We start from the raw sequence: 21,553 nt of genomic DNA, 5'->3' as shown, positions 1-21,553 counted from the left end.
ATGATTATTTGCAAAAAAAACGTTTATCAGTTTGAACATCAAATATGTTGTCTTTGTAGCATATTCAACTGAATATGGGTTGAAAATGATTTGCAAATCATTGTATTCCGTTTATATTTACATCTAACACCATTTCCCAACTCATATGGAAACGGGGTTTGTACACTATTTGATTTCCTATTATGCAGCTCATTTTTATTTGAAAGATATTGAAATATCTTGACATCATGCACAAAAGTGCACTTTAATTGTTTTAAACTATTGTAGTGGCGTTCTGTACAAAAAGTGCACTTTAATTTAGTGTTGTTTTGATATGTCATCTTAGTGACATCATGCACAAAAGTGCACTAATAGCGTGTTTTAAAATGTCTCTGACAATCTTGCACTTTCTGTTTTGGAAATGACATGAATGTTTGTGCCACTGCTTAATAACTGTTTAATAAATACACTTATGTTAATCTGACTTAGTTGTGATTTCCTTCTCTGCATGAAAGTTTAAAAGTAGCATATATTAATGCAGTATGAAGAAGAATGTTTTAATGTAGACACATAGAATCATCATACTGCTGTCATTATATGCATCAAGTGTTCATTCAAGGCTAAGGCAAAATATCCACATATATATATGGTGTATCGTGACATGGACTAAACATATCCACATATATATGGTGTATCGTGACATGGCCTAAACATATCCACATATATATGGTGTATCGTGACATGGCCTAAACATATCCACATATATATGGTGTATCGTGACATGGCCTAAACATATCCACATATATATGGTGTATCGTGACATGGCCTAAACATATCCACATATACATGGTGTATCGTGACATGGCCTAAACATATCCACATATATATGGTGTATCGTGACATGGCCTAAACATATCCACATATATATGGTGTATCGTGACATGGCCTAAACATATCCACATATTAATAAAAGGCCATATCGCCCAGCCCTATTTAGAATACGAATTTTATTTTATTTTTTTAATTTATCCACCATCATGTCTTTTATAATGATTGTGAACGATAGAAAAATTCCCCCAAAAAGTGCAGTTCCCCTCTAAATTCCAAGGATTAGAATTAAGACTTGAAGTGTATGAGCATGAAGTGATGAAGCCTACTTGGATGAGTCTTCTAAGACAAAGTGAACAGTCCAGTTGTGATGGATTGAATGCCCTGAGAATAAAATGATATGTGCTTACTTGGACTGTGATGAAGCTGTGAGGACTCAGGTGCTTTGTCTTCATGCTCTTCAGTCTTCACAGAGACAACAGTCAGTGGAAACTTGCTGACATCATCCTCCTCCTGCCCTACAGGACACTCTCCCTCCTCTTCCGCTTTCATGTGTGGATCCTCCTCTTCCTCTTTAATGTGGGTGGGCTGTGGATCATCCTTTTCCTCTTTAATGTAGGTGGGCTGTGGATAATCCTCTTCCTCTTTAATGTGAAGGGGCTGTTGAACGTCTGTTGGGTAAATAAGCAATTAAGATAAAGAGAGAATAGAAATAGTTTTGGACTGACACTGTTAACACAATGACATTATTTGTGTTCTTTCGTGTGTTGTGTTAAAAGAGTGTAACAAAACAACCAATAAAAACACGGGAAATACTTCCTTTTGTCCCAGCCACTAAAATTCATTCAAAAGTGAGTACAAAAACAGACTTGGAAATTTGATGAGGAGCAAGTTTTTTTTTATAAGTACAATGCAGCATTGATTGAGGCATTCTTAACTTTACACTCACTGATATAAAGTGTGTAAATATTTTATTCTGTATACGGTCTATGACACCTAAACTTTATCTCTAAACTTAACCATAATTTGTGGTGTAGAATGACGTCTGGAACTCAAGATAGTTCCGCATGTCTGGGAACGCCACCGACGAATAATCCTTGATATTACTCAACAAATTTTTAGGGATATATTCCGTTTCACAATTAGATTTTTTTCTTGTATCTGCTTTTCGCAGGAACAACTCGGCCAGTGGTGTTTAAAATAATTTTAGATGGGGGGCCACATGGAGGAAGATCTACTCCAATTTGGCCGGACTGGTAAAATTAGGGCGAGATAACGTAAAAATAAAGACAACTGCAGATTGTTTTCTTTGTTTAAAAATAGAACAAACACATTCTGAAAATGTACAAATCATGTTTTTTTTTTTTTTGCATACAATAGTATTCTATCTTTAGTTGTCCTTTTTTACACTTTCAGAATCAATTATGGGATAATGTTCATCAGTCAACTCATTGGTGTTCATTTTCAATCTATCAAGATAAATAAATAATATCAAAATCAAATTACAGGATGTTATTGAAGTAGTTTGCTCATTTTCCCCGACTGGTGCGCTAACATCGTGTGTTTTAGTTGTGTTTTACATATGTAGCATCATCTACAAAGATACAAAGAATTGCTATTGCGACATCTAGAGGACACATTTAGGACAGCAGTTTCTTTCATTCAAAAATTTCGACTCATTTTTGTACTTAGCAAATTCATCCCGTCTCATTCACTCATTCACACACTAATGGCGGGATCTGCCATGCAAGGCGCTTACCACGACCCATCAGGAGCAAGGGTGAAGTGCCCTGCTCAAGGACACAACAGACGTGACTAGGTTGGTAGAAGGTGGGGATTGAACCAGGAACCCTCAGGCACGGCCACTCTAGCAACCGCGCCACTAGCCTTCCACCATCGACCTGCCTGCTAGCCTTCCACCATCGACCTGCCTGCTAGCCTTCCACCATCGACCTGCCTACCTACTTACTTTCACAGATTAAAGACCGACTCAAAAGATGGTAACTTTAAGCGCAAATGTTTAGTTATATTATTGTAATTGCTCTCAGGAAATGTTGAGACTAATCCAGGCCCTGATACACCTACACAATGTTTTACACCTGCGGATTTTAAAATTAGATCTGGTCTTGGGATTATTCAAATCAATGTTCGGAGTTTACTCCCTGAACTGGATATGATAAAGATCTGGATAAACTCAACAAATGTTGATATTGTAGTCTTATCTGAAACTTGGCTTATACAATCTGTGCTTGATAAAGATATTTACATTCATGGCTATAATGTCTATCGTACTGACCGACAAAGAAAAGGTGGTAAAGTGGCCATATATATTAAGCAGAGGTTTGATGTTAAATTAGTGCTCTCTGAATCAGTAAGTAAAGAACATGAACTGTTAGCACTTGAAATTGAATTAGCTAGAAATCACCACATTATGGTAGTGGGTTGTTATAGGCCTCCATCTGCCCCTAATAATTACCTATCTACTTTTGTGAAGCTTCTGTCTCAACTGAAATACAAGGAAATAGTGATTTGAACTGGGACTGGCTCACATCTGTGTCTGACTCTTTGAAAGCACAGTGTGAATCTCTAAATTTAACACAATTAATTAACTCAGCTACAAGACCTAATCCTAAATGCCCTCAAAAAGCTACACTCATTGACTTAATTCTAACAAATATGCCCTTTAAATGTGTTGCATCTGGTGTTTTCCCTAATGATGTGAGTGATCATTGTGTGATTGCAGTAGTGCGAGACACAAGGATCCCTAAAAACAAGCCTCGTCTTCTTGAAAAACATAATATGAAATTATTTGAGACGCAAGCATTTTTACACGACTTGCATCTTTTTAATTGGGATAGAATTGCTCTTTTTGATAATGTTGAACTGGCTTGCAAATATTTTCACGAAAACTTCTTGAGTATAGTGAACAAACATTCCCCTTTTAGAAAATGTAGAGTTAAAGGACGTGACAATCAGTGGTTTACATCGGACCTGTCAGATGTATTGCATGAGCGTAATGCTGCTTGGGCCAGGGCACGCAAGTCAGGGTTAGAAGCAGATTGGTTGAATTTTAGAAAATTAAGAAAACCATTTACCTCTCTCCTTCGGAAAGTCAAAATTAGAATTGCATTTCTCCACAACAACTGAAAACCTCAAACACCCAAAGAAGTTTTGGAAAATCATCAAATCTTTGTCCGCCTGCTGTAATTCAGTCAATCTCCCACCTAGTATACTTGTTGATGGTGTCAGAGTAAGTGACAGAAGAGAAATAGGTAGTCATTGTAATAATCATTTTATTAACTCTGGTTTTCTCTATAATTCTGACAACTTTACTGAAGTTCCGCTAACTCCGGAAAGAACCGTTAAAAATACCCAGGTTTTTAACATTATGCCCTTAACCACAACAGAGGTCATGAGGGCTCTAAAACGACTTAAACCTAGAAAGCCAGCTGGCTCAGATAAGTTGGAGCCGCTCTTTTTAAAGTTGGCAGCTGAAATTATAGCTGGACCACTGACTCACATTTTTAACTTTACTCGAATTTCAAATGAAATCCCCTTGGATTGGCAATATGCCCTTGTAATCCGCCTATTAAAAAGAGGTGACCCTTGTAATCTAAATGATTACAGACCGATCTCTAAACTCTCTGTTCTGGCAAAAGTGCTTGAATCCCTTATCAGTGAACAGATAAAATACTTTTTGGACACCAACTTTATTCTGTCACCATTTCAGTCAGGTTTTGGCAGAAATCACAGTACTGTTACTGCTGCTATGAAGTTTATAAATGATGTAACTGAAGCTCTTGACAAGAAGCAGTGCTGTCTGTCCCTCTTTATTGACTTTTCAAAGGCATTTGATACTGTTGATCATGTCATTTTAATCAAACATCTTTCAGCTATTGGTTTTTCTTAGCAAGCAGTTACATGGTTTGCAAATGACCTCACAAGTAGAACTCAGGCTGTTCAGATAGAAGGTTCCTTCTCGGACGTACTGCAAGTGGAAAAGGGTGTCCCTCAAGGTTCTGTGTTGGGCCCATTATTAATTAATAATCTTGGGACAAAATATTTTGAACTCCACTTTCCATTCCTACGCTGATGATACTGTCATATACTGCACAGCACCCACTCCAGCTGAGGCCTTTAAATGTCTACAACAAGCATTTGACAGAGTACAAGAACAACTTTGCTATCTTCAACTGCTTTTAAATGCAGAGAAAACAAAGTGTATGTTCTTTACCACGTCAAAAACTGTAAGATCAGCACTGTGTGAGAACATTTGAACAAGAAATGGGCAACAAATTGTGTTAGTATCTGCTTTTAAATATTTAGGATTTTAATTGATGACCATTCACATTCAGTATGTTGCAAAAAAACCTGAAACTTTTACTGGGATTTTATTATAGAAACAAGTCTTGCTTTTCTTTTACTGTGAAACAGAAATTGGTGGAAACAACCTTTTTACCTGTTATTGACTATGGAGATGTGTTGTACATGAATGCTACTGCTGGTTGTCTCCACAAGCTGGATAGTGTGTACCACGGGGCACTGAGATTCATCACCAACTTACTCACCATTGTGTGTTATACTCAATGGTTAACTTACTCACCATTGTGTGTTATACTCAATGGTTAACCTACTTACCATTGTGTGTTATACTCAATGGTTAACTTACTCACCATTGTGTGTTATACTCAATGGTTAACTTACTCACCATTGTGTGTTATACTCAATGGTTAACTTACTCACCATTGTGTGTTATTCTTAATGGTTAACTTACTCACCATTGTGTGTTATACTCAATGGTTAACTTACTCACCATTGTGTGTTATACTCAATGGTTAACTGGACATCTTTATGTGCTCGACGCCTCAATCATTGGTACGTGTCCATCTACAAAACCATTCTGGGTATGACCCCATCTTATCTGTCTTGGCTTTTAACAAAGAAACAAGGAAGTCACAATCTTCTTTCAATGATTGTTCTGCAATTTGTCGTCCCCAAAGTGAGAACTGAACTGGGCAAGAAAGCATTTAGGTTTTCAGCAGTGAAGGCTTGGAATAACCTACAATCCAATATTCAACTTCAAACCCTTGTTACATTGAATGAGTTTAAAGCTTCTGTGAAAGGATTGCAGTCTACCTTGTCTGTATGCACATGTGTTATGTCAGCAAGTTTTAATGTTGTACATTTAATGTTTTAAGTGTTGTTTACTGTTTTAATGTAACCTTGCTGCTGCCCTCTTGGCCAGGTCTCCCTTAGAAAAGAGATCTTTGATCTCAATGGGATTTTTACCTGGTTAAATAAAGAAAAAAAAACAAGAAAAAAAAACCAGCTGTTTATTTGAAGTCTTACAGAAGTCAAATATGTGCGCAGTGCAAGGTGAAATGCAGTTATGTCATCTTCTTGTCAATAACACACACATCACACTTTTGCGTGTGGTTGCTTCCTTATTTGTCATTATTCAAAGCTGATGTTAATGTGTAGCAGCGGCAGCTGAACTCAATGTGACAACGTGTCATAGTTACGTCAGTCAGCTGGAATTAAAAATACAAATAGTTGTGTCGCTAGTCCAGAATCTTCACGGTCCTCATGGACGACATAATTAGGAACCAGTACTAAAAAAATGGTACTTGGTAAACATCCCTAATCTTCACCACTAAACCTTTGAAATATGCTGAAATATGTGCTGCTGAAGGTAAATAAACAGTAGCCATATTGAATGTTTGCCTTCATTTGACCACGTGAGGTAAGGAGGACGGCCTCTAGGTCACATGGTTACACCCCAGCAATTACACTTTTGATGATTGATGAGCATTCATTTTTAAATGGTGGTGTTAAAAAGCAAGTATATCTCCATCTTTAGTCATAAATGTGGTCCCCGGTTGAACATGTGTCACAAACATTGTATTAGATGATATGTGGATGTTGTGCTTACTTGGACTGTGATGAAGCTGTGAGGACTCAGGTGCTTTGTCTTCATGCTCTTCAGTCTTCACAGAGACAACAGTCAGTGGAAACTTGCTGACATCATCCTCCTCCTGCCCTACAGGACACTCTCCCTCCTCTTCCTCTTTCATGTGTGAGGGCTGTGGATCCTCTGAAGTGAAACTGTCCCCCTGCAGATGAGGGAGACATTCTTCTTGGTGTCCAATCAGCTGATGGATGTCTACAGGACACAAACAAATCACATTTGAACTCCTACATGCTAAATATTAAATAATACATGAAATATAGGACTGTGGCTATTGAAAATGTCATTAATCAAGTGTTCTACTGGAAATGTTTTCTATTAATCGAGTAACTGGATAAAATAGTGTTGCTTGGTTAAAGACAAATTTAAGCGACTTTAAGACAATTCACTTAATAATGAACGGTCAATTGGTTTGAGATGGTATGAGATCAAGATGTCATCTTTAGATCAGACTTTGTTTTTTCCACAATCACTGCCACATTAAAAAGTTAAAGTACCAATGATTGTCACACACACACTAGGTGTGGCCGGATTGTTCTCTGCATTTGACCCATTAACCTTGATCACCCACTGGGAGGTGAGGGGAGCAGTGAGCAGCAGCGGTGGCCGCGCCCGGGAATCATTTTTACGGTGATTTAACCCCCAATTCCAACTCTTGATGCTGAGTGCCAAGCAGGGAGGTAATGGCTCCCATTTTTATAGTCTTTGGTATGACACAAGCTACTGATCTCAGGGCGGACACTCTAACCACTAGGCCACTGAGTAGGTGGATGTAGCAGGTGTTGTAGTAGGTTAATGGCTGCACCAATATGAAGGAAATAACAGGTCAGTATAGCTTTTACACACATAAATAACTTGTCAAACCTGCCAGCTAGCAGGCTAGGTTTACAGCGTCAGTTACCATGGTAACTGACTCTGACTTTGTCTTACCTCTCTTTTATTTTTGGAGGTCAAACTCTGGAGCTTTACATACTCAGGAGTTTGCACTTAACCTGCTCTCTGGAATATTCCCCCGGTGACTGTGTGAGTTTTGTGTAAACATGTTGATACACTTTGTTACAAACTGAGAGGAACATCAACCTCTCATAAATATTGTGTGTCTGAACATCCTCACATGACAATTCATCTTCCTATAGACAATCTATTGAAGAAAAGTGTTAATAATAAATCTAAAGTTAGTAAAGATGTGAGAGTAAGAAGTAAACAAACCTGTTGTGTGTAACACAACTTGATGTTTTTTATGTTGTCGCTCCTTCTCCTCTTTTGTTGGACAAAGTTCCTCCTCGTACTCTGCTATGGTTCTTTCGCACATTTTCACACAATCACAACACTTTACACTCACACTTGATCTCTGCTTAGCGATGTGTTTTCATCTCTCTTTGTTAGCAGCTAACAAGCTAAGCTAACTAGCAAGCTAAGCTAGCTCGAGAAGCATCAAAGTGCGCTCAGACTAATATACAAACAGTTATTATGACTCTATTTAATAGAGTGTAATAAAGGACATATATGTGTACATGGACGCACAGATTAAGAACACTGAACTGTGACGACTGCAATAACGTCTTCACCGTCAGACGCCATCTTGCTTTATCCTCGCCCTGTTTGCTTCGCGCGCAGTCTTGTCAGATCTCGCGAGAGAAACAAGTAACCAGCGCTTTCCCCTCCACCCCCGGTACAACTATTTCAAACATTCTGAAAATAAAAATAAACTTGTACATTTTCAAAACAAAAACATACAACTTATTTTGGTAAATAAACAGTAGCTTATATGACCCCTTTAAATGATAAGTTGCCTGATCAGAGCGAGACGAGTCGTGGCTCCTCAGCTTCATGCAGGACGGAGTGGTAGGAGGCGTGGGCGAGGTTGACTGACTGCAAAAGACCACACCATTATTTTTAAATCAATCTAAATATTGCTCTAGTTGGTATTTGTGTTTTAAATCCTGTTGTAAAGGTTTGTACTTTCAACTGTAGTTGTAAATATTAAGTGGAATTTTATTATAATAACCGAATATATTCACTTATTTTGGAATAGTTGCAATTAAAGCAATACATGAATCACAACAGCTGTAGTCTCAGCACTTTGTAGCGCCCTCTGGCGTGAGTGTAAAAGCTTACAGCACCTGGTATTCCCAGGCGGTCTCCCATCCAAGTACTAACCAGGCCCGACCCTGCTTAGCTTCCGAGATCGGACGAGATCGGGCGTGTTCAGGGTAGTATGGCCGTAAGCCGAAAGACGAGGTAAAATCAACCTTTTTAAATGGAAGTCTTACAGACGGGATGGGAGAAAATGACTAATTATCTAAGAGTCTGTCGCGCATGCGTACACAAATGTGCTTTTTCTGTCTGTGTGATTGTCTTCCTTTGCTACGGCGGTCAAGTTGCTTTCACGGTGGATATTTGCCTCCGGAGCTCCAGCGGAAGCTCCCCCTCACTGTGCCCACACTGCTCTCTCATGCTGCGGGGAGATTGCAGGAGAGGTGCCGCTCTCAACACTACTTTATGCTTAGGGACCGTCAATACATTACTATTGTCTTCGAAGATGTATATCTGCTACATCAAAACACTGATTCATCTAAAAGGAGGTCAAATAAATAGTCATACATTTTTAATATCGTTCCTGATTTTATCATTTAAATATTTTTTTTTAATGTAAACAATAATTATTTGTTTTAAAAGTCTCCATGTCATCATGCAACTTAGTAACCAAATTCCACTTTACATTAGTCCTTTTATTTTAAAATAGGATCACTTTCATAGGTCATATGACCTAAAATCCCAAATTCACTTGATATTTGAAGTGTTTTTTATATTGTGATTCACACTTTTTTGTTTTAAAATGTAAGTTTAATTGGATTTTATATAAATTTGTAATATTGAAAACCATGGTTTCATTTTTAGCTCCCGCAACAACTACGACTATCCAACATAAAACCAACTTGACTCTCATTTGGAGCTAATAAAAATGCTGCTAATTATCTGTATAAGATATATCACGCACATGATCTTTATTAAAAACCTTTTTTTATTTAATAAAACCCTATTTTAAAATAAAAAGTTGTGCGTTACACTAAAAGGTTAGCATGACTAATAAGTGGAATTAGGTTACTAAATTGTATGACATGGAGACTATTGGGAAAATATCCTTATTTTTTTATATAAAACATGGATATATATATGTTAGAATTATGAAATAATGGGCATGCACAATAAGGAGGTATGACTAATTATTTACCTTCTTTTAGATGAATCAGTGTTTTGATGTAGCAGATATACATTTTTCAAGACAATAGTGATTTATTGACGGTCCCTAAGCATAAAGCAGTGTTGAGAGCTGTGATGAGGTGGCATCTGAATGCAGCTGGGATAGGCTCCAGCACCCCCTGCCACCCCAAAAGAGACAAGCGGTAGACAATGGATGGAGAGCTGCACCTCACACAGCCAGAAAAAGCACATTAGTGTACGCATGCGCGCCAGGCTCTTAGATAAATAATAATTGTCTCCCATCCCGTCTGTAAGAGTTCCATTTAAAAAGGTTGTTTTTACCTCGTCTTTCGGCTTACGGCCATACTACCCTGAACACGCCCGCTCTCGTCCGATCTCGGAAGCTAAGCAGGGTCGGGCCTGGTTAGTACTTGGATGGGAGACCGCCTGGGAATACCAGGTGCTGTAAGCTCTTACACTCACGCCAGAGGGCGCTGTTTCTCACTTCTTGCAAAAAAAACCTATCGTTTTTATTTCACTTTCAGTTTTACAAAAACACATGTCATTTTATAAATTCACCAGTCACGGAGAGTCCGTCAATATGTTGAACACCAGTTTGACTGTTACTGCAATATAACAATACAACAATGTATCATAATTAATACACAATATGAGAATGTGTGCTGTATAAATGAATTACTTAATTTAATTAGAACACAACAGGAGCAGTAAATATGCAGGGATTACCTGAACTGATGTGTTGTGTTAATTTAGCAATATTAAAGGTGTCATATGTAGAATTTGCATGTCAAGTGATCATTAAATGTCCCTGATATGTCAAAAGGCGTTAATAAATCATGTTCTTTTCCAATACCTCTATAACTGATAACAGTACAACCTGTCAGCACTCTCTTCAGACTGAGAAAGCTGTCCACTCACATTTTGTAATGCCAAGCTAAATGCTAACCTAGCCTTACTAGGCCTCAGTAAGCTAATTTTTGCTAACCTAGCTCAATGCTAAACTAATCCTATGCTAATCTAATTTATGTTAACCTATGCTATGCTAACAGTGACACACCTCTCCGGCCCACGTCTAACGTGCAGCACGTCACAACGACACACCTCTTATCTCAAAATGTCTCCTAACAGAGCCGCCTCTTCTTCTTACTGCGTCACACGTGCACAAAAAAATCAACAACGAGCGAGCCTTTTTTGTGTAATCAAAATCTCAGACACTTTTTTTTACAAAACTATAATATCACACAGTCACAATCAGACTCACACAGACAAAAACAACCTCAACAGTCAACTATTTTTCTCACCCAGAAGCACAGCTGTATTATATCAGAACCTAATAATAATAAACAACATTTATTATTCACTCTGAGCTGGACGAAATGGCTCGGGAGAGAGAAGTCTGGGCTTCCCTGCCTAGGCTGCTGCCCCCGCGACCCGACCTCTGATAAGCGGAAGAAGATAAATGGATGGATGGATTCACTCATATGATTTCCGAACATAACTTTGTCTATCTTCTCATACACACACACATTTTGGACAATTTCCAGACCTTTACAGATTAGCAGGGATGTGAGGGGATGCGGGTGTGTGTGGGAGTAATGATGAACTCTTTCAAGACAGGGAAAATGAAAAAGTCAGACCCGCAGGTGCATACACAATTATTTTTAAGCTACGCATATATAAATGTACCAACAATAAAACTGAATCACTACACATCCAACACACTTTTCAACATTCACCAACACACACACACATTGACAAAATACAACCCACCCCAATGTCCGGACAATATAAACAATTATACACGCGTGCTTTTTGTGGAACGGCCGTCTCATAACACGAACGCAGGTCACTTCTTACTCATAAAACGGCGATTAACCCGTCCAGCGGAGCAGACCCTGCGTTACCACCCTGACCAACACGGAAACCAGCCTAAAGACGCCGTAGAATCACTGGTAATCAGCCAACAATTCTACAGCCATCATGTTTGGTCAATTCCATACAGTTTCACCAACGCTTCAACTCTATGGAGCCCGATCTCCATCTGTCTAACTCAGGGGTCGGCAACCCGCGGCTCTTTGACCATTCTGATGCGGCTCAGCGGCTTACTTGCTAATGTTGTGTCGTTCGCGAACGATTCGTTGGAACGAACAAATCTTTTGAGTGAACGTACTGTACCGAATCACTTCATGAACTGATTCGTTCCTTTCTCAGTTCAATTGAGCTCCGCCGCGACCATGCCGGTATGAGTGGAACTGGCGCATTCTGTGACTCACTGAACCCTCGACGACAGCGAACGACGCAGCCAGCTACTCATCATGGGGGCGGGGGGAGGGACTGAGCAAACGATTCGTTCACCGCGGATTAACGACATGAATCACTCAGTCACTCATTCAGAAAGAGAACTGGCGAACCTACTGACACAGAGAACTGACTGTGTCGCGGAGGACGACGTCACATTGAGGCTCTCGTTCAGTCACTGTGCGCGTCGTTCATTGGGTGCTGAGGGCTTGTGTCGTTGGCGAACTGACACACACCGAGATCTGCCGCTGGGGAAGCTGTTACTGACTGACTCATGATTCGCCGACCTGCACACAGAACTGCTGCTGCAGAAGTGATTCAGGTTCACGTACTGAACTGTGCTGACTGTGTCACTCACTGCCTGGTGTACTGCATGCACAGAGCTGTGTAGGGACTCGCGTTCACCCTATTTGCTGCTTCTCCTGCGAATGTCTGCACTGTACTGTACTACGCACGCCCCGCCCCCTCCTATTTTTATTTTTTATTTTTTTGGGGGGGGGATTCGGTGAAAAAATTTTTGAACGACTCAATTAAAGGAACTGATTCTAGTGATTCAGTACAGTCAAAAGAACTGCCGATCCCATCACTTGTACTTGCCGACCCTCCCGATTTTCCCAGGAGACTTCAGAATTTCAGTGCCACTCCCAGAAATCTCCTGGAGTATATATTCTCCGATCTTTTTTATTATTTATTTTCACCCTAACAATTTCACCCTAACAACAAAAATAAGGGCGTGCATACAAAATGTGAATAAACTAGCACGCAGTTTGTACAGGTGGGAGAGAGTGTGAAATGCTGTGCCATCACGGCAAGCCCTTATTATTGTTGCTTGGGTGAAAATCAGCGGACGTTGGAGAGAATAGTAGCCCTGAATTTCGGGAGTCTCCCGGAAAAATCGGGAGGGTTGGCAAGTATGACGCTGTCAAGTGCCGTCCATATAAAACTTGCGGGCCGCACTAACATTACATTTTCATATGAAGGTGCAGACCGCCTGTCTGAGACCCCTGGTTTATACATAGCACAAAGCAAAAAAAAACTTTGTACGCAGTGTTATTTCATTTTAAATTTCAAAAGAGTTTTGTGGCTCCCATTGTTTTCTTTAATTTGTGAAACTGGTCAAAATGGCTCTTTGAGTGGTAAAGGTTGCCGACCCCTGGTCTAACTGCAGCACACTAATCAGAACGTCGTGACAAACATCAGCTCAGTCGATCTCTTTTACCGGAGTCACTGAAAAGGTCACTTAAAATGAGGCCTTTTCACCCCTGCAGTTCCACAAAGACAGATGCGTCGCACATTCACAAACTTTCAACAATTTTTTATAGTCAAATATACCACCGGTTAGTTAAAAAGGCCTTCACTTTAGCTGTATCCAAACTGTGCTAATCTGGTGTACTTGCAGAAGAAGGCCCCCTCTGCCGACAACGCCAGAGGGGGGAAGAAGTTAAAAAATGTATTTGCCTCAAATCGTTTGTGCTTGACACTCCTGAACCACCACAATTCTATTAACAGTTCCCCTTATTGTTGTCATGTCTGTGTGATCATGTTTTGTTTTAGTCATGTTTTGTTTTGTTTGGTTGTTGGACTCTTCAGTTTCTGTTTACGCTCCATTGTGTTTGTTTCCATGCCAACCCTTTAGTTTTCACCTGTCTCACGTTTTGCACTCACGCACCTGTCACTAATCATGTCTGTATTATTTAAGCCCATTGTCAGCCTGGAAACATCACACTATTGACACACTCCTGACACTCTGTTTCATGTTCATAGTCCATGCTGCCCTGTTCACATCACAGTAAGTGTTTATTTGTTTTATGTCCATAGTTTCTGCCTTTGTGCAAGTTTTGTTTTCTTAGCCAAGTTTATCTCCGCCTTGAACACGCTTTTTGTTTACACTTTATTAGTATAATTAAAATATGTATTCACCTTCACGCCGTGTCCGGTCCAAATCCTTTGCACCATGGGAAAACAAACCACGCCAAAGTCCACGTATTGACAATTGTTACAACAAGAAATCACAAGTTTTCAAACAAACACACAGACAATATAATCACATATATAACAACCCAATCCAACCATAACATACCCCATTCCAGGTTGTTTTTGGAGAACCTGGCTAGACCTATCTGTTATCAAAAACAGGTTCATCATTTAGTCTTACCAGTCCCGACCATCTCCAGACAGACAGCGTTTACACATTAAGGGAAATTGCTTAACTTTAGATGCGCACATGCAACTCTGTCTGCCTTGAGATACCGGGAGTCCTGATATCAACCGTTCTAGACCATCCTGTTCGTGACGCCAATTTTATGTGGTGGAAGGTCCGAATCTTAAACAGCAACAAAAGTGAATTTAGTACAAAAGTTTTATTTACCCATAATCAACTGGTACAAGGTTGGATTGAATTGCCAATGCAAACAGACAACGTCCTCCGCAGAAGTTGGATGAATGGAGAATCATGCGAATCATGCATAGACTTGGTCTACTTGGCCATTTATGTGTTTCTCTCATGTGTCAAGGTACCGTTGTTTTGGACCTGTTTATTCTGCAACCTCCTTGAATCCTTTGGCCATAATAAACAATGAAAACATTTTGTAGAATGGTCAGGCTGACCACTCGTTCAACTATAACCTACATATGCTCCTTCAATGGTTCAGAATAGAAAAAAGAAAACCGAGCAGACATTCTTAATGCTTTTCGACCTCGCTCTCTTTTCGGACTGTGACAGACACAAAATATGGTTCAATAGGTCAGAAATTCCACCACACTGTTACGTATTATTTTGGGGTCTCCCTATGTCTAGCATTAAAAGATTACAGTTGGTACAAAATGCGGCTGCTAGACTTTTGACAAGAACAAGAAAGTTTGATCATATTACGCCTATAATGTATACACCTTTATATACATATATACACATATATATATACAGTATATATATACCTATACTGGCTCACCTGCACTGATTTCCTGTGCACTTAAGATGTGACTTTAAGGTTTTACTACTGAGGTATAAAATACTACGCGGTCTAGCTCCAGCCTATCTTGCCGATTGTATTGTACCATATGTCCCGGCAAGAAATCTGCCTTCAAAAAACTCCGGCCTATTAGTGATTCCCAGAGCCCAAAAAAAGTCTGCGGGCTATAGAGCGTTTTCTATTGGGGCTCCAGTACTATGGAATGCCCTCCCGGTAACAATTAGAGATGCTACCTCAGTAGAAGCATTTAAGTCCCATCTTAAAACTCATTTGTATACTGTAGCCTTTAACTAAACCCCCTTTTTAGACCAGTTAATCTGCCATTTACTTTATTTTATGCTCTGTCCCCCTCTCCTTTGTGGAGGTGGGGCACAGGTCCGGTGGCCATGGATGAAGTGCTGGCTGTCCAGAGTCGGGACCCGGGGTGGACCGCTCGCCTGTGCATCGGTTGGGGACATCTCTGTGCTGCTGACCCGTCTCCGCTCGGGATGCCTGCTGACCCCACTATGGACTGGACTCTTACTATTATGTTAGATCCACTATGGACTGGACCCTCACACTATTATGTTAGACCCACTATGGACTGGACTCTTACTATTATGTTAGATCCACTATGGACTGGACCCTCACACTATTATGTTAGATCCACTATGGACTGGATTTTCACAATATTATGCTAGACCCACTCAACGTCCATTGCACCGGTCTCCTCTAGAGGGGGTGTGGGGGGTGGGGGGTCACCCACATCTGCGGTCCTCTCTTAGGTTTCTCATTGTCATCCCACTGGGTTGAGTTTTTCCTTGCCCTGATGTGGGATCTGAACCGATGATGTCGTTGTGGCTTGTGCAGCCCTTTGAGACACTTGTGATTTAGGGCTATATTAATAAACATTGATTGATTGATTGATTGACTCAAGATTCAAGGACTGTATATCTAAGAGTATAACAGCTTTATGTAGTGTAATGAAAGATAAAAAAAAAAATGCTCAGTTTTGTAAGTATTAAAAGGACACATTTATTAGAAAACCAAGACTTATAGCAATATTTGCAGTTGTAGCATTTTTTTAATATGAAGGTGAAACATAAAACAAAGACAAGCATATGTTTAATTGAAATGTTTACAAAAGCCTATAATTCAGAAACTATTGAAAGAACTGTTTCATGCTTGTATAAGGTCTGTTGAATCTAAAATCATATTCAACTTCCATCCATCCATCCATCTTCTTCCGCTTATCCGAGGTTGGGACGCGGGGGCAGCAGCCTAAGCAGGGAAGCCCAGAATTCCCTCTCCCCAGCAACTTCGTCCAGCTACTTCCGGAGGATCCCGAGGCGTTCCCAGGCCAGCCGGGAGAGATAGTCTTCCCAACGTGTCCTGGGTCTTCCCCGCAGCGTCCTACCAGTCGGACGTTCCCGAAACACCTCCATAGGGAGGCGTTCGGGTGGCATCCTCATCCACAACATCCGCAGTTGAGGTCAGCAGAACACCATCCTCACCATACACAGTATTGATAGTGCACTGCTTCACCTTCCTGAGGCGGCAGATGATGGTCCAGAATCGCTTTGAAGCTGTCCGGAAGTCGTTTTCCATGGCTTCTCCAAACTCCTCCCATGTCCGAGTTTTTGCTTCCGCGACCGCTGAAGCCGCACACCGCTTGGCCTGTCGGTACCTTTCCGCTGCCTCCGGAGTCCTTTGTGCCAAAAGAACCCGATAGGATTCCTTCTTCAGCTTGACAGCATCCCTCACCGCCGGTGTCCACCAACGGGTTTTGGGATTACTGCCACGACAGGCACTAACCACTTTGCGGCCACAGCTCCAATCAGCCGCCTCGACAATAGAGGCACGGAACATCGTCTACTCGGACTCAATGTCCAGCACCTCCCTCGTGACATGTTCAAAGTTCTTCTGGAGGTGGGAATTGAAACTCTCTCTGACAGGAGACTCTGCTAGACGTTCCCAGCAGACCCTCACAATGCGTTTGGGCCTGCCAGGTCTGTACAGCATCCTCCCCCACCATCGCAGCCAGCTCACCACCAAGTGGTGATCGGTAGAAAGCTCCGCCCCTCTCTTCACCCGAGTGTCCAAAACATAAGGTAGCAAATACGATGACACAACGACAAAGTCGATCATGGAACTGCGGCCTAGGGTATCCTGGTGCCAAGTGCACATATGGACACCCTTATGTTTGAACATGGTGTTCGTTATGGACAATCTGTGACGAGCACAAAAGTCCAATAACAAAGCACCACTCGGGTTCAGATCCGGGAGGCCATTCTTCCCAATCACGCCTCTCCAGGTTTCACTGTCGTTGCCAACATGAGCGTTGAAGTCCCCCAGTAGGACAAGGGAATCACCCGGGGGAGCACTTTCCAGTACTCCCTCGAGTGTATCCAAAAAGGGTGGGTACTCTGAACTAACGTTTGGTGCTTAAGCACAAACAACAGTCAGGACCCGTCCCCCCACCCGAAGGCGGAGGAAAGCTGCCCTTTCGTCCACTGGGTTGAACTCCAACGTGCAGGCTTTGAGCGGGGGGGCAACAAGAATTGCTACCCCAGCTCATCGCCTCTCACTGCGTGCAACGCCAGTGTGGAAGAGAGTCCAACCCCTCTCGAGAGAACTGGTTCCAGAGCCCTTGCTGTGCGTCGAAGTGAGTCTGACTATATCCAGCCGGAACTTCTCCACCTCGCGCACTAGCTGAGGCTCCTTTTCCCCCAGCGAGGTGACATTTTACGTCCCAAGAGCTAGCTTATGTAGCCGAGGATCGGACCGCCAAGTGCCCTGCCTTCGGCTGCCGCCCAGCTCACAGCGCACCCGACCTCTATGGGCCCTGCTATGTGTGGTGAGCCCATTGGAGGGGGGGACCCACATCGCCTCTTCGGGCTGTGCCCTCCCGGGCCCCATGGGGACAGGCCCGGCCACCAGGCGCTCGCCATTGTGCCCTAACTGCGGGCCTGGCTTTAGAGGGGGGCCCCAGTGACCCGCGTCCGGGCGAGGGAAATCGTAGTCTCGGTACTTGCATGTCCATCGAAGCCTTCGAGTAATCACATGTTTTATTATTATCATTATTGTTTTTTATTTATTTATTTGATATTATTAGGGTTAGGGGTTAGGGTTAGTCTCATTCGGACTGAGCAGCACTACATACAACATCAAATATACATTCATATTATACATGCTGTGTTTTTAAACTACATTTAGCACAATCACTGTTTAAGTGTTTTTAAATCCCTGCAGCTTCCATGACTGTTACACACTTGTGTTTACTGTCCTGATTCTTAAACCTGAACATCTTATCACACACAGTGCAACTATACGGTTTCTCTCCAGTGTGTGTTCTCATGTGTGTGGTCATTTGTTCCTTTCTGGAGAAACTCGTCTTACACACAGAGCAAGTAAAAGGTTTCTCACCTGTGTGTGTTCTCATGTGTAATATCATTTCCCTCTTAGATTTGAATCTTTTAGCACAAGCTGAGCAAACAAAAGGTTTCTCTCCAGTGTGTGTTCTCATGTGTGTGGTCATGTGTGCCTTTCTGGAGAAACTCTTCTTACAAACAGAGCAAGCAAAAGGTTTCTCACCTGTGTGTGTTCTCATGTGTCTGGTCATGTGTTCCTTTTTGGAGAAACTCTTCTTACAAACGGAGCAAGTAAAAGGTTTCTCACCTGTGTGTGTTCTCACATGTAATATAAGTTCCTTCTTAGTGTTGAATCTTTTAGCACAAGCTGAGCAAGCAAAAGGTTTCTCTCCAGTATGTATTCTCATGTGTGTGGTCATGTACTGTTTTGTGGAGAAACTCTTCTTACAAACGGAGCACGTAAAAGGTTTCTCACCTGTGTGTGTTCTCACGTGTAATATAAGTTCCTTATTAGTGTTGAATCTTTTAGCACAAGCTGAGCAAGCAAAAGGTTTCTCTCCAGTATGTGTTCTCATGTGTACTGTAAAATGACTCTTCTGTCTAAATGATTTCCCACATTCAGAGCAGTCAAAGTGTTTGTTGTTAGTGTGATGTCTCGTATCACCTTTAGAGTCATTTTTACTCTCCAAAGGTTTTTGGATGTGGTCACTGTGATCAGAAGAGTGTGACATCATGTGGTCCATGTCTGACAGTGGAGCAAAGATGCTGTCTGGTTCTGACTTGATATCTTCACAATGCTCTCCATCAGCTTCTGTGATGTGTTGACTTACAAGCTCCGCCCCTCTGTTCTCCTCACTTTGACTGTGATGAAGCTGTAAGGACTGAGCTTCATCTTCATCATGAAGCTGCTCCTCTTTAATGTGGGAGGGGGCCTGTAGCTCCTTCTGTCCCACACTGGTGTGCCACTCCTCTTCATGACTCCCCGCTGACACCCGCTGGACGTCTGCAGAACAAATGAGGTGTTACTGTATTGAAGTTTGCAGTATTCAAACTATTGACATGTGAGCTAGGCCAAATAGACAGTGATGGGCAAACTACCTGGACAATGTAGTAAGCTAAGCTACAAGTTACTCTCAATTAAATGGAGCTAAGCTATCCTCAGAGAATTGTAGCACGCTACACTACAAGCTACACTGCAAAAGTAGCTTGCCACATCAAATATATATATATATATATATATATATATATATATATATGTATGTGTGGGGAAAAAAATCACAAGACTATTTCATCTCTACAGGCCTGTTTCATGAGGGGGGGTACCCTCAATCGTCAGGAGATTTTAATGGGAGCATTCGCATACCATGGTTTATATAGGGCACAGAGTGGGTGGGTACAGGCTGGCCTAGGGGCGTGGTGATTGGCTCATGTGTTACCTAGGAGGTGTTTCCGTCTATGGCGGCATGTTGTTACAATTACGCTGCGCTTGTTGAGGGATGACAGGTCTGGACGGTAAATAATAAACAGCTTCTCTTTCAAGCATAGGTTGCATCTTTTATTACCACTATTGTAAGGTGTGCTGGATGCAAGAATTTGCCATGTTATTGAATATTCAACATTATTGTCTTTGAGGTCCCAAATGTGTTTGCTGAGTTCTGTGGTATTTCACAGGTTTTTGTTCCTGAAAGAAGCCTTGTGATTGTTCCATCTGGTTTTGAATTCACCCTCGGTTAATCCTACATATGTGTCGGATGTGTTAATGTCCTTGCGTATTACCTTAGATTGGTAGACAACTGATGTTTGTAAGCACCCCCCGTTGAGGGGGCAATCAGGTTTCTTTCGACAGTTACATGCTTTGTTGGTTTTGGAGTCGCTCTGACTGGGGGTCGACGGCTCATTTGCAATTGTTTTGTTGTGGTTTGAGATGATTTGTCGTATATTGTTCATGCAGCTGTAGCTCAATTTAATGTTGTTCTTGTTGAATACTTTTCTTAGGGTGTTGTCTTTGGGAAAGTGTTTGTCAATCAGATTGAGGAATTTGTGTCCAATGTTCGTTGAGACGTTTTTGCTGTATGGGGGGTTGTACCAGATGATGTCGTTTCGTTTTCTGTTCTTTTTTGGCTGGTTTCCTGGCGTGGGTTCATAGGTGAGGGTGAAGTTGTATTCCCTTTCATCAAGGGCTTTTTTGTACGGGGGGGTTGCTTGGTCAAATTCAGCTTTGCTAGATGACAGCATCGATAGCCTTTTATTGATTCCGGTAGGTATTCTTTTCGTGGTGGTGGGCGGGTGGTTGCTGTCATGGTGCACGTATTGGAGTGTTGTGTTAGGTTTCGTGAATGGTTGGTAGCTGTTATTTCTCAGGTTGAAAGTGACGTCAAGGAAGTTGACGGTTTGCTTGTTGGCGAGGAGCAGCGAGCATATGCGCTTCTTGGTATTCTTGCTGCTCCTTGGCGAAGAGCAGCGAGAATACCAAGAAGCGCATATGCCAAATTTTCAAAGAGAACGGCCTACGGATCACGATTGAAGCCAACAAGCAAACCGTCAACTTCCTTGACGTCACTTTCAACCTGAGAAATAACAGCTACCAACCATTCACGAAACCCAACACAACACTCCAATACGTGCACCATGACAGCAACCACCCACCCACCACCACGAAAAGAATTACCTACCGGAATCAATAAAAGGCTATCGATGCTGTCATCTAGCAAAGCTGAATTTGACCAAGCAACCCCCCCGTACAAAAAAGCCCTTAATGAAAGCGGATACAACTTCACCCTCACCTATGAACCCACGCCAGGAAACCAGCCAAAAAAGAACAGAAAACGAAACGACATCATCTGGTACAACCCCCCATACAGCAAAAACGTCTCAACGAACATTGGACACAAATTCCTCAATCTGATTGACAAACACTTTCCCAAAGACAACAACCT

General features: G+C 41.6%; 1 protein-coding gene and 2 non-coding genes across 3 annotated transcripts in view; 1 reads left to right on the top strand and 2 right to left on the bottom strand.

Annotated features, from left to right (window-relative positions):
- Positions 1–19,611, bottom strand: part of LOC133570667 (uncharacterized) — a 26,951-nt gene extending 7,340 nt beyond the window's left edge. Inside the window, exons 1-2 of the mRNA XM_072916493.1 lie at positions 18,566–19,611; positions 9,211–9,223 (exon numbers count right to left, since the gene is read on the bottom strand). Of these exons, the coding sequence (XP_072772594.1) occupies positions 9,211–9,223; positions 18,566–19,360 (808 nt within the window). The 5' untranslated portion in view covers positions 19,361–19,611. The remainder of the gene's footprint in view (positions 1–9,210; positions 9,224–18,565) is intronic.
- LOC133571147 (5S ribosomal RNA) lies at positions 8,887–9,005 on the bottom strand. The gene has a single exon (XR_009810304.1). It is a non-coding gene; the product is annotated as a 5S ribosomal RNA (ribosomal RNA).
- Positions 10,333–10,451, top strand: LOC133571189 (5S ribosomal RNA). Its single transcript, XR_009810345.1, has one exon. It is a non-coding gene; the product is annotated as a 5S ribosomal RNA (ribosomal RNA).
- Positions 19,612–21,553: the final 1,942 nt, after the last annotated feature.

This window comes from Nerophis lumbriciformis, linkage group LG28 (genome assembly GCF_033978685.3).
Source record: "Nerophis lumbriciformis linkage group LG28, RoL_Nlum_v2.1, whole genome shotgun sequence".
Classification (NCBI taxonomy): Eukaryota; Metazoa; Chordata; class Actinopteri; order Syngnathiformes; family Syngnathidae; genus Nerophis; species Nerophis lumbriciformis.
This window is presented reverse-complemented; position numbering and strand designations above follow the sequence as displayed.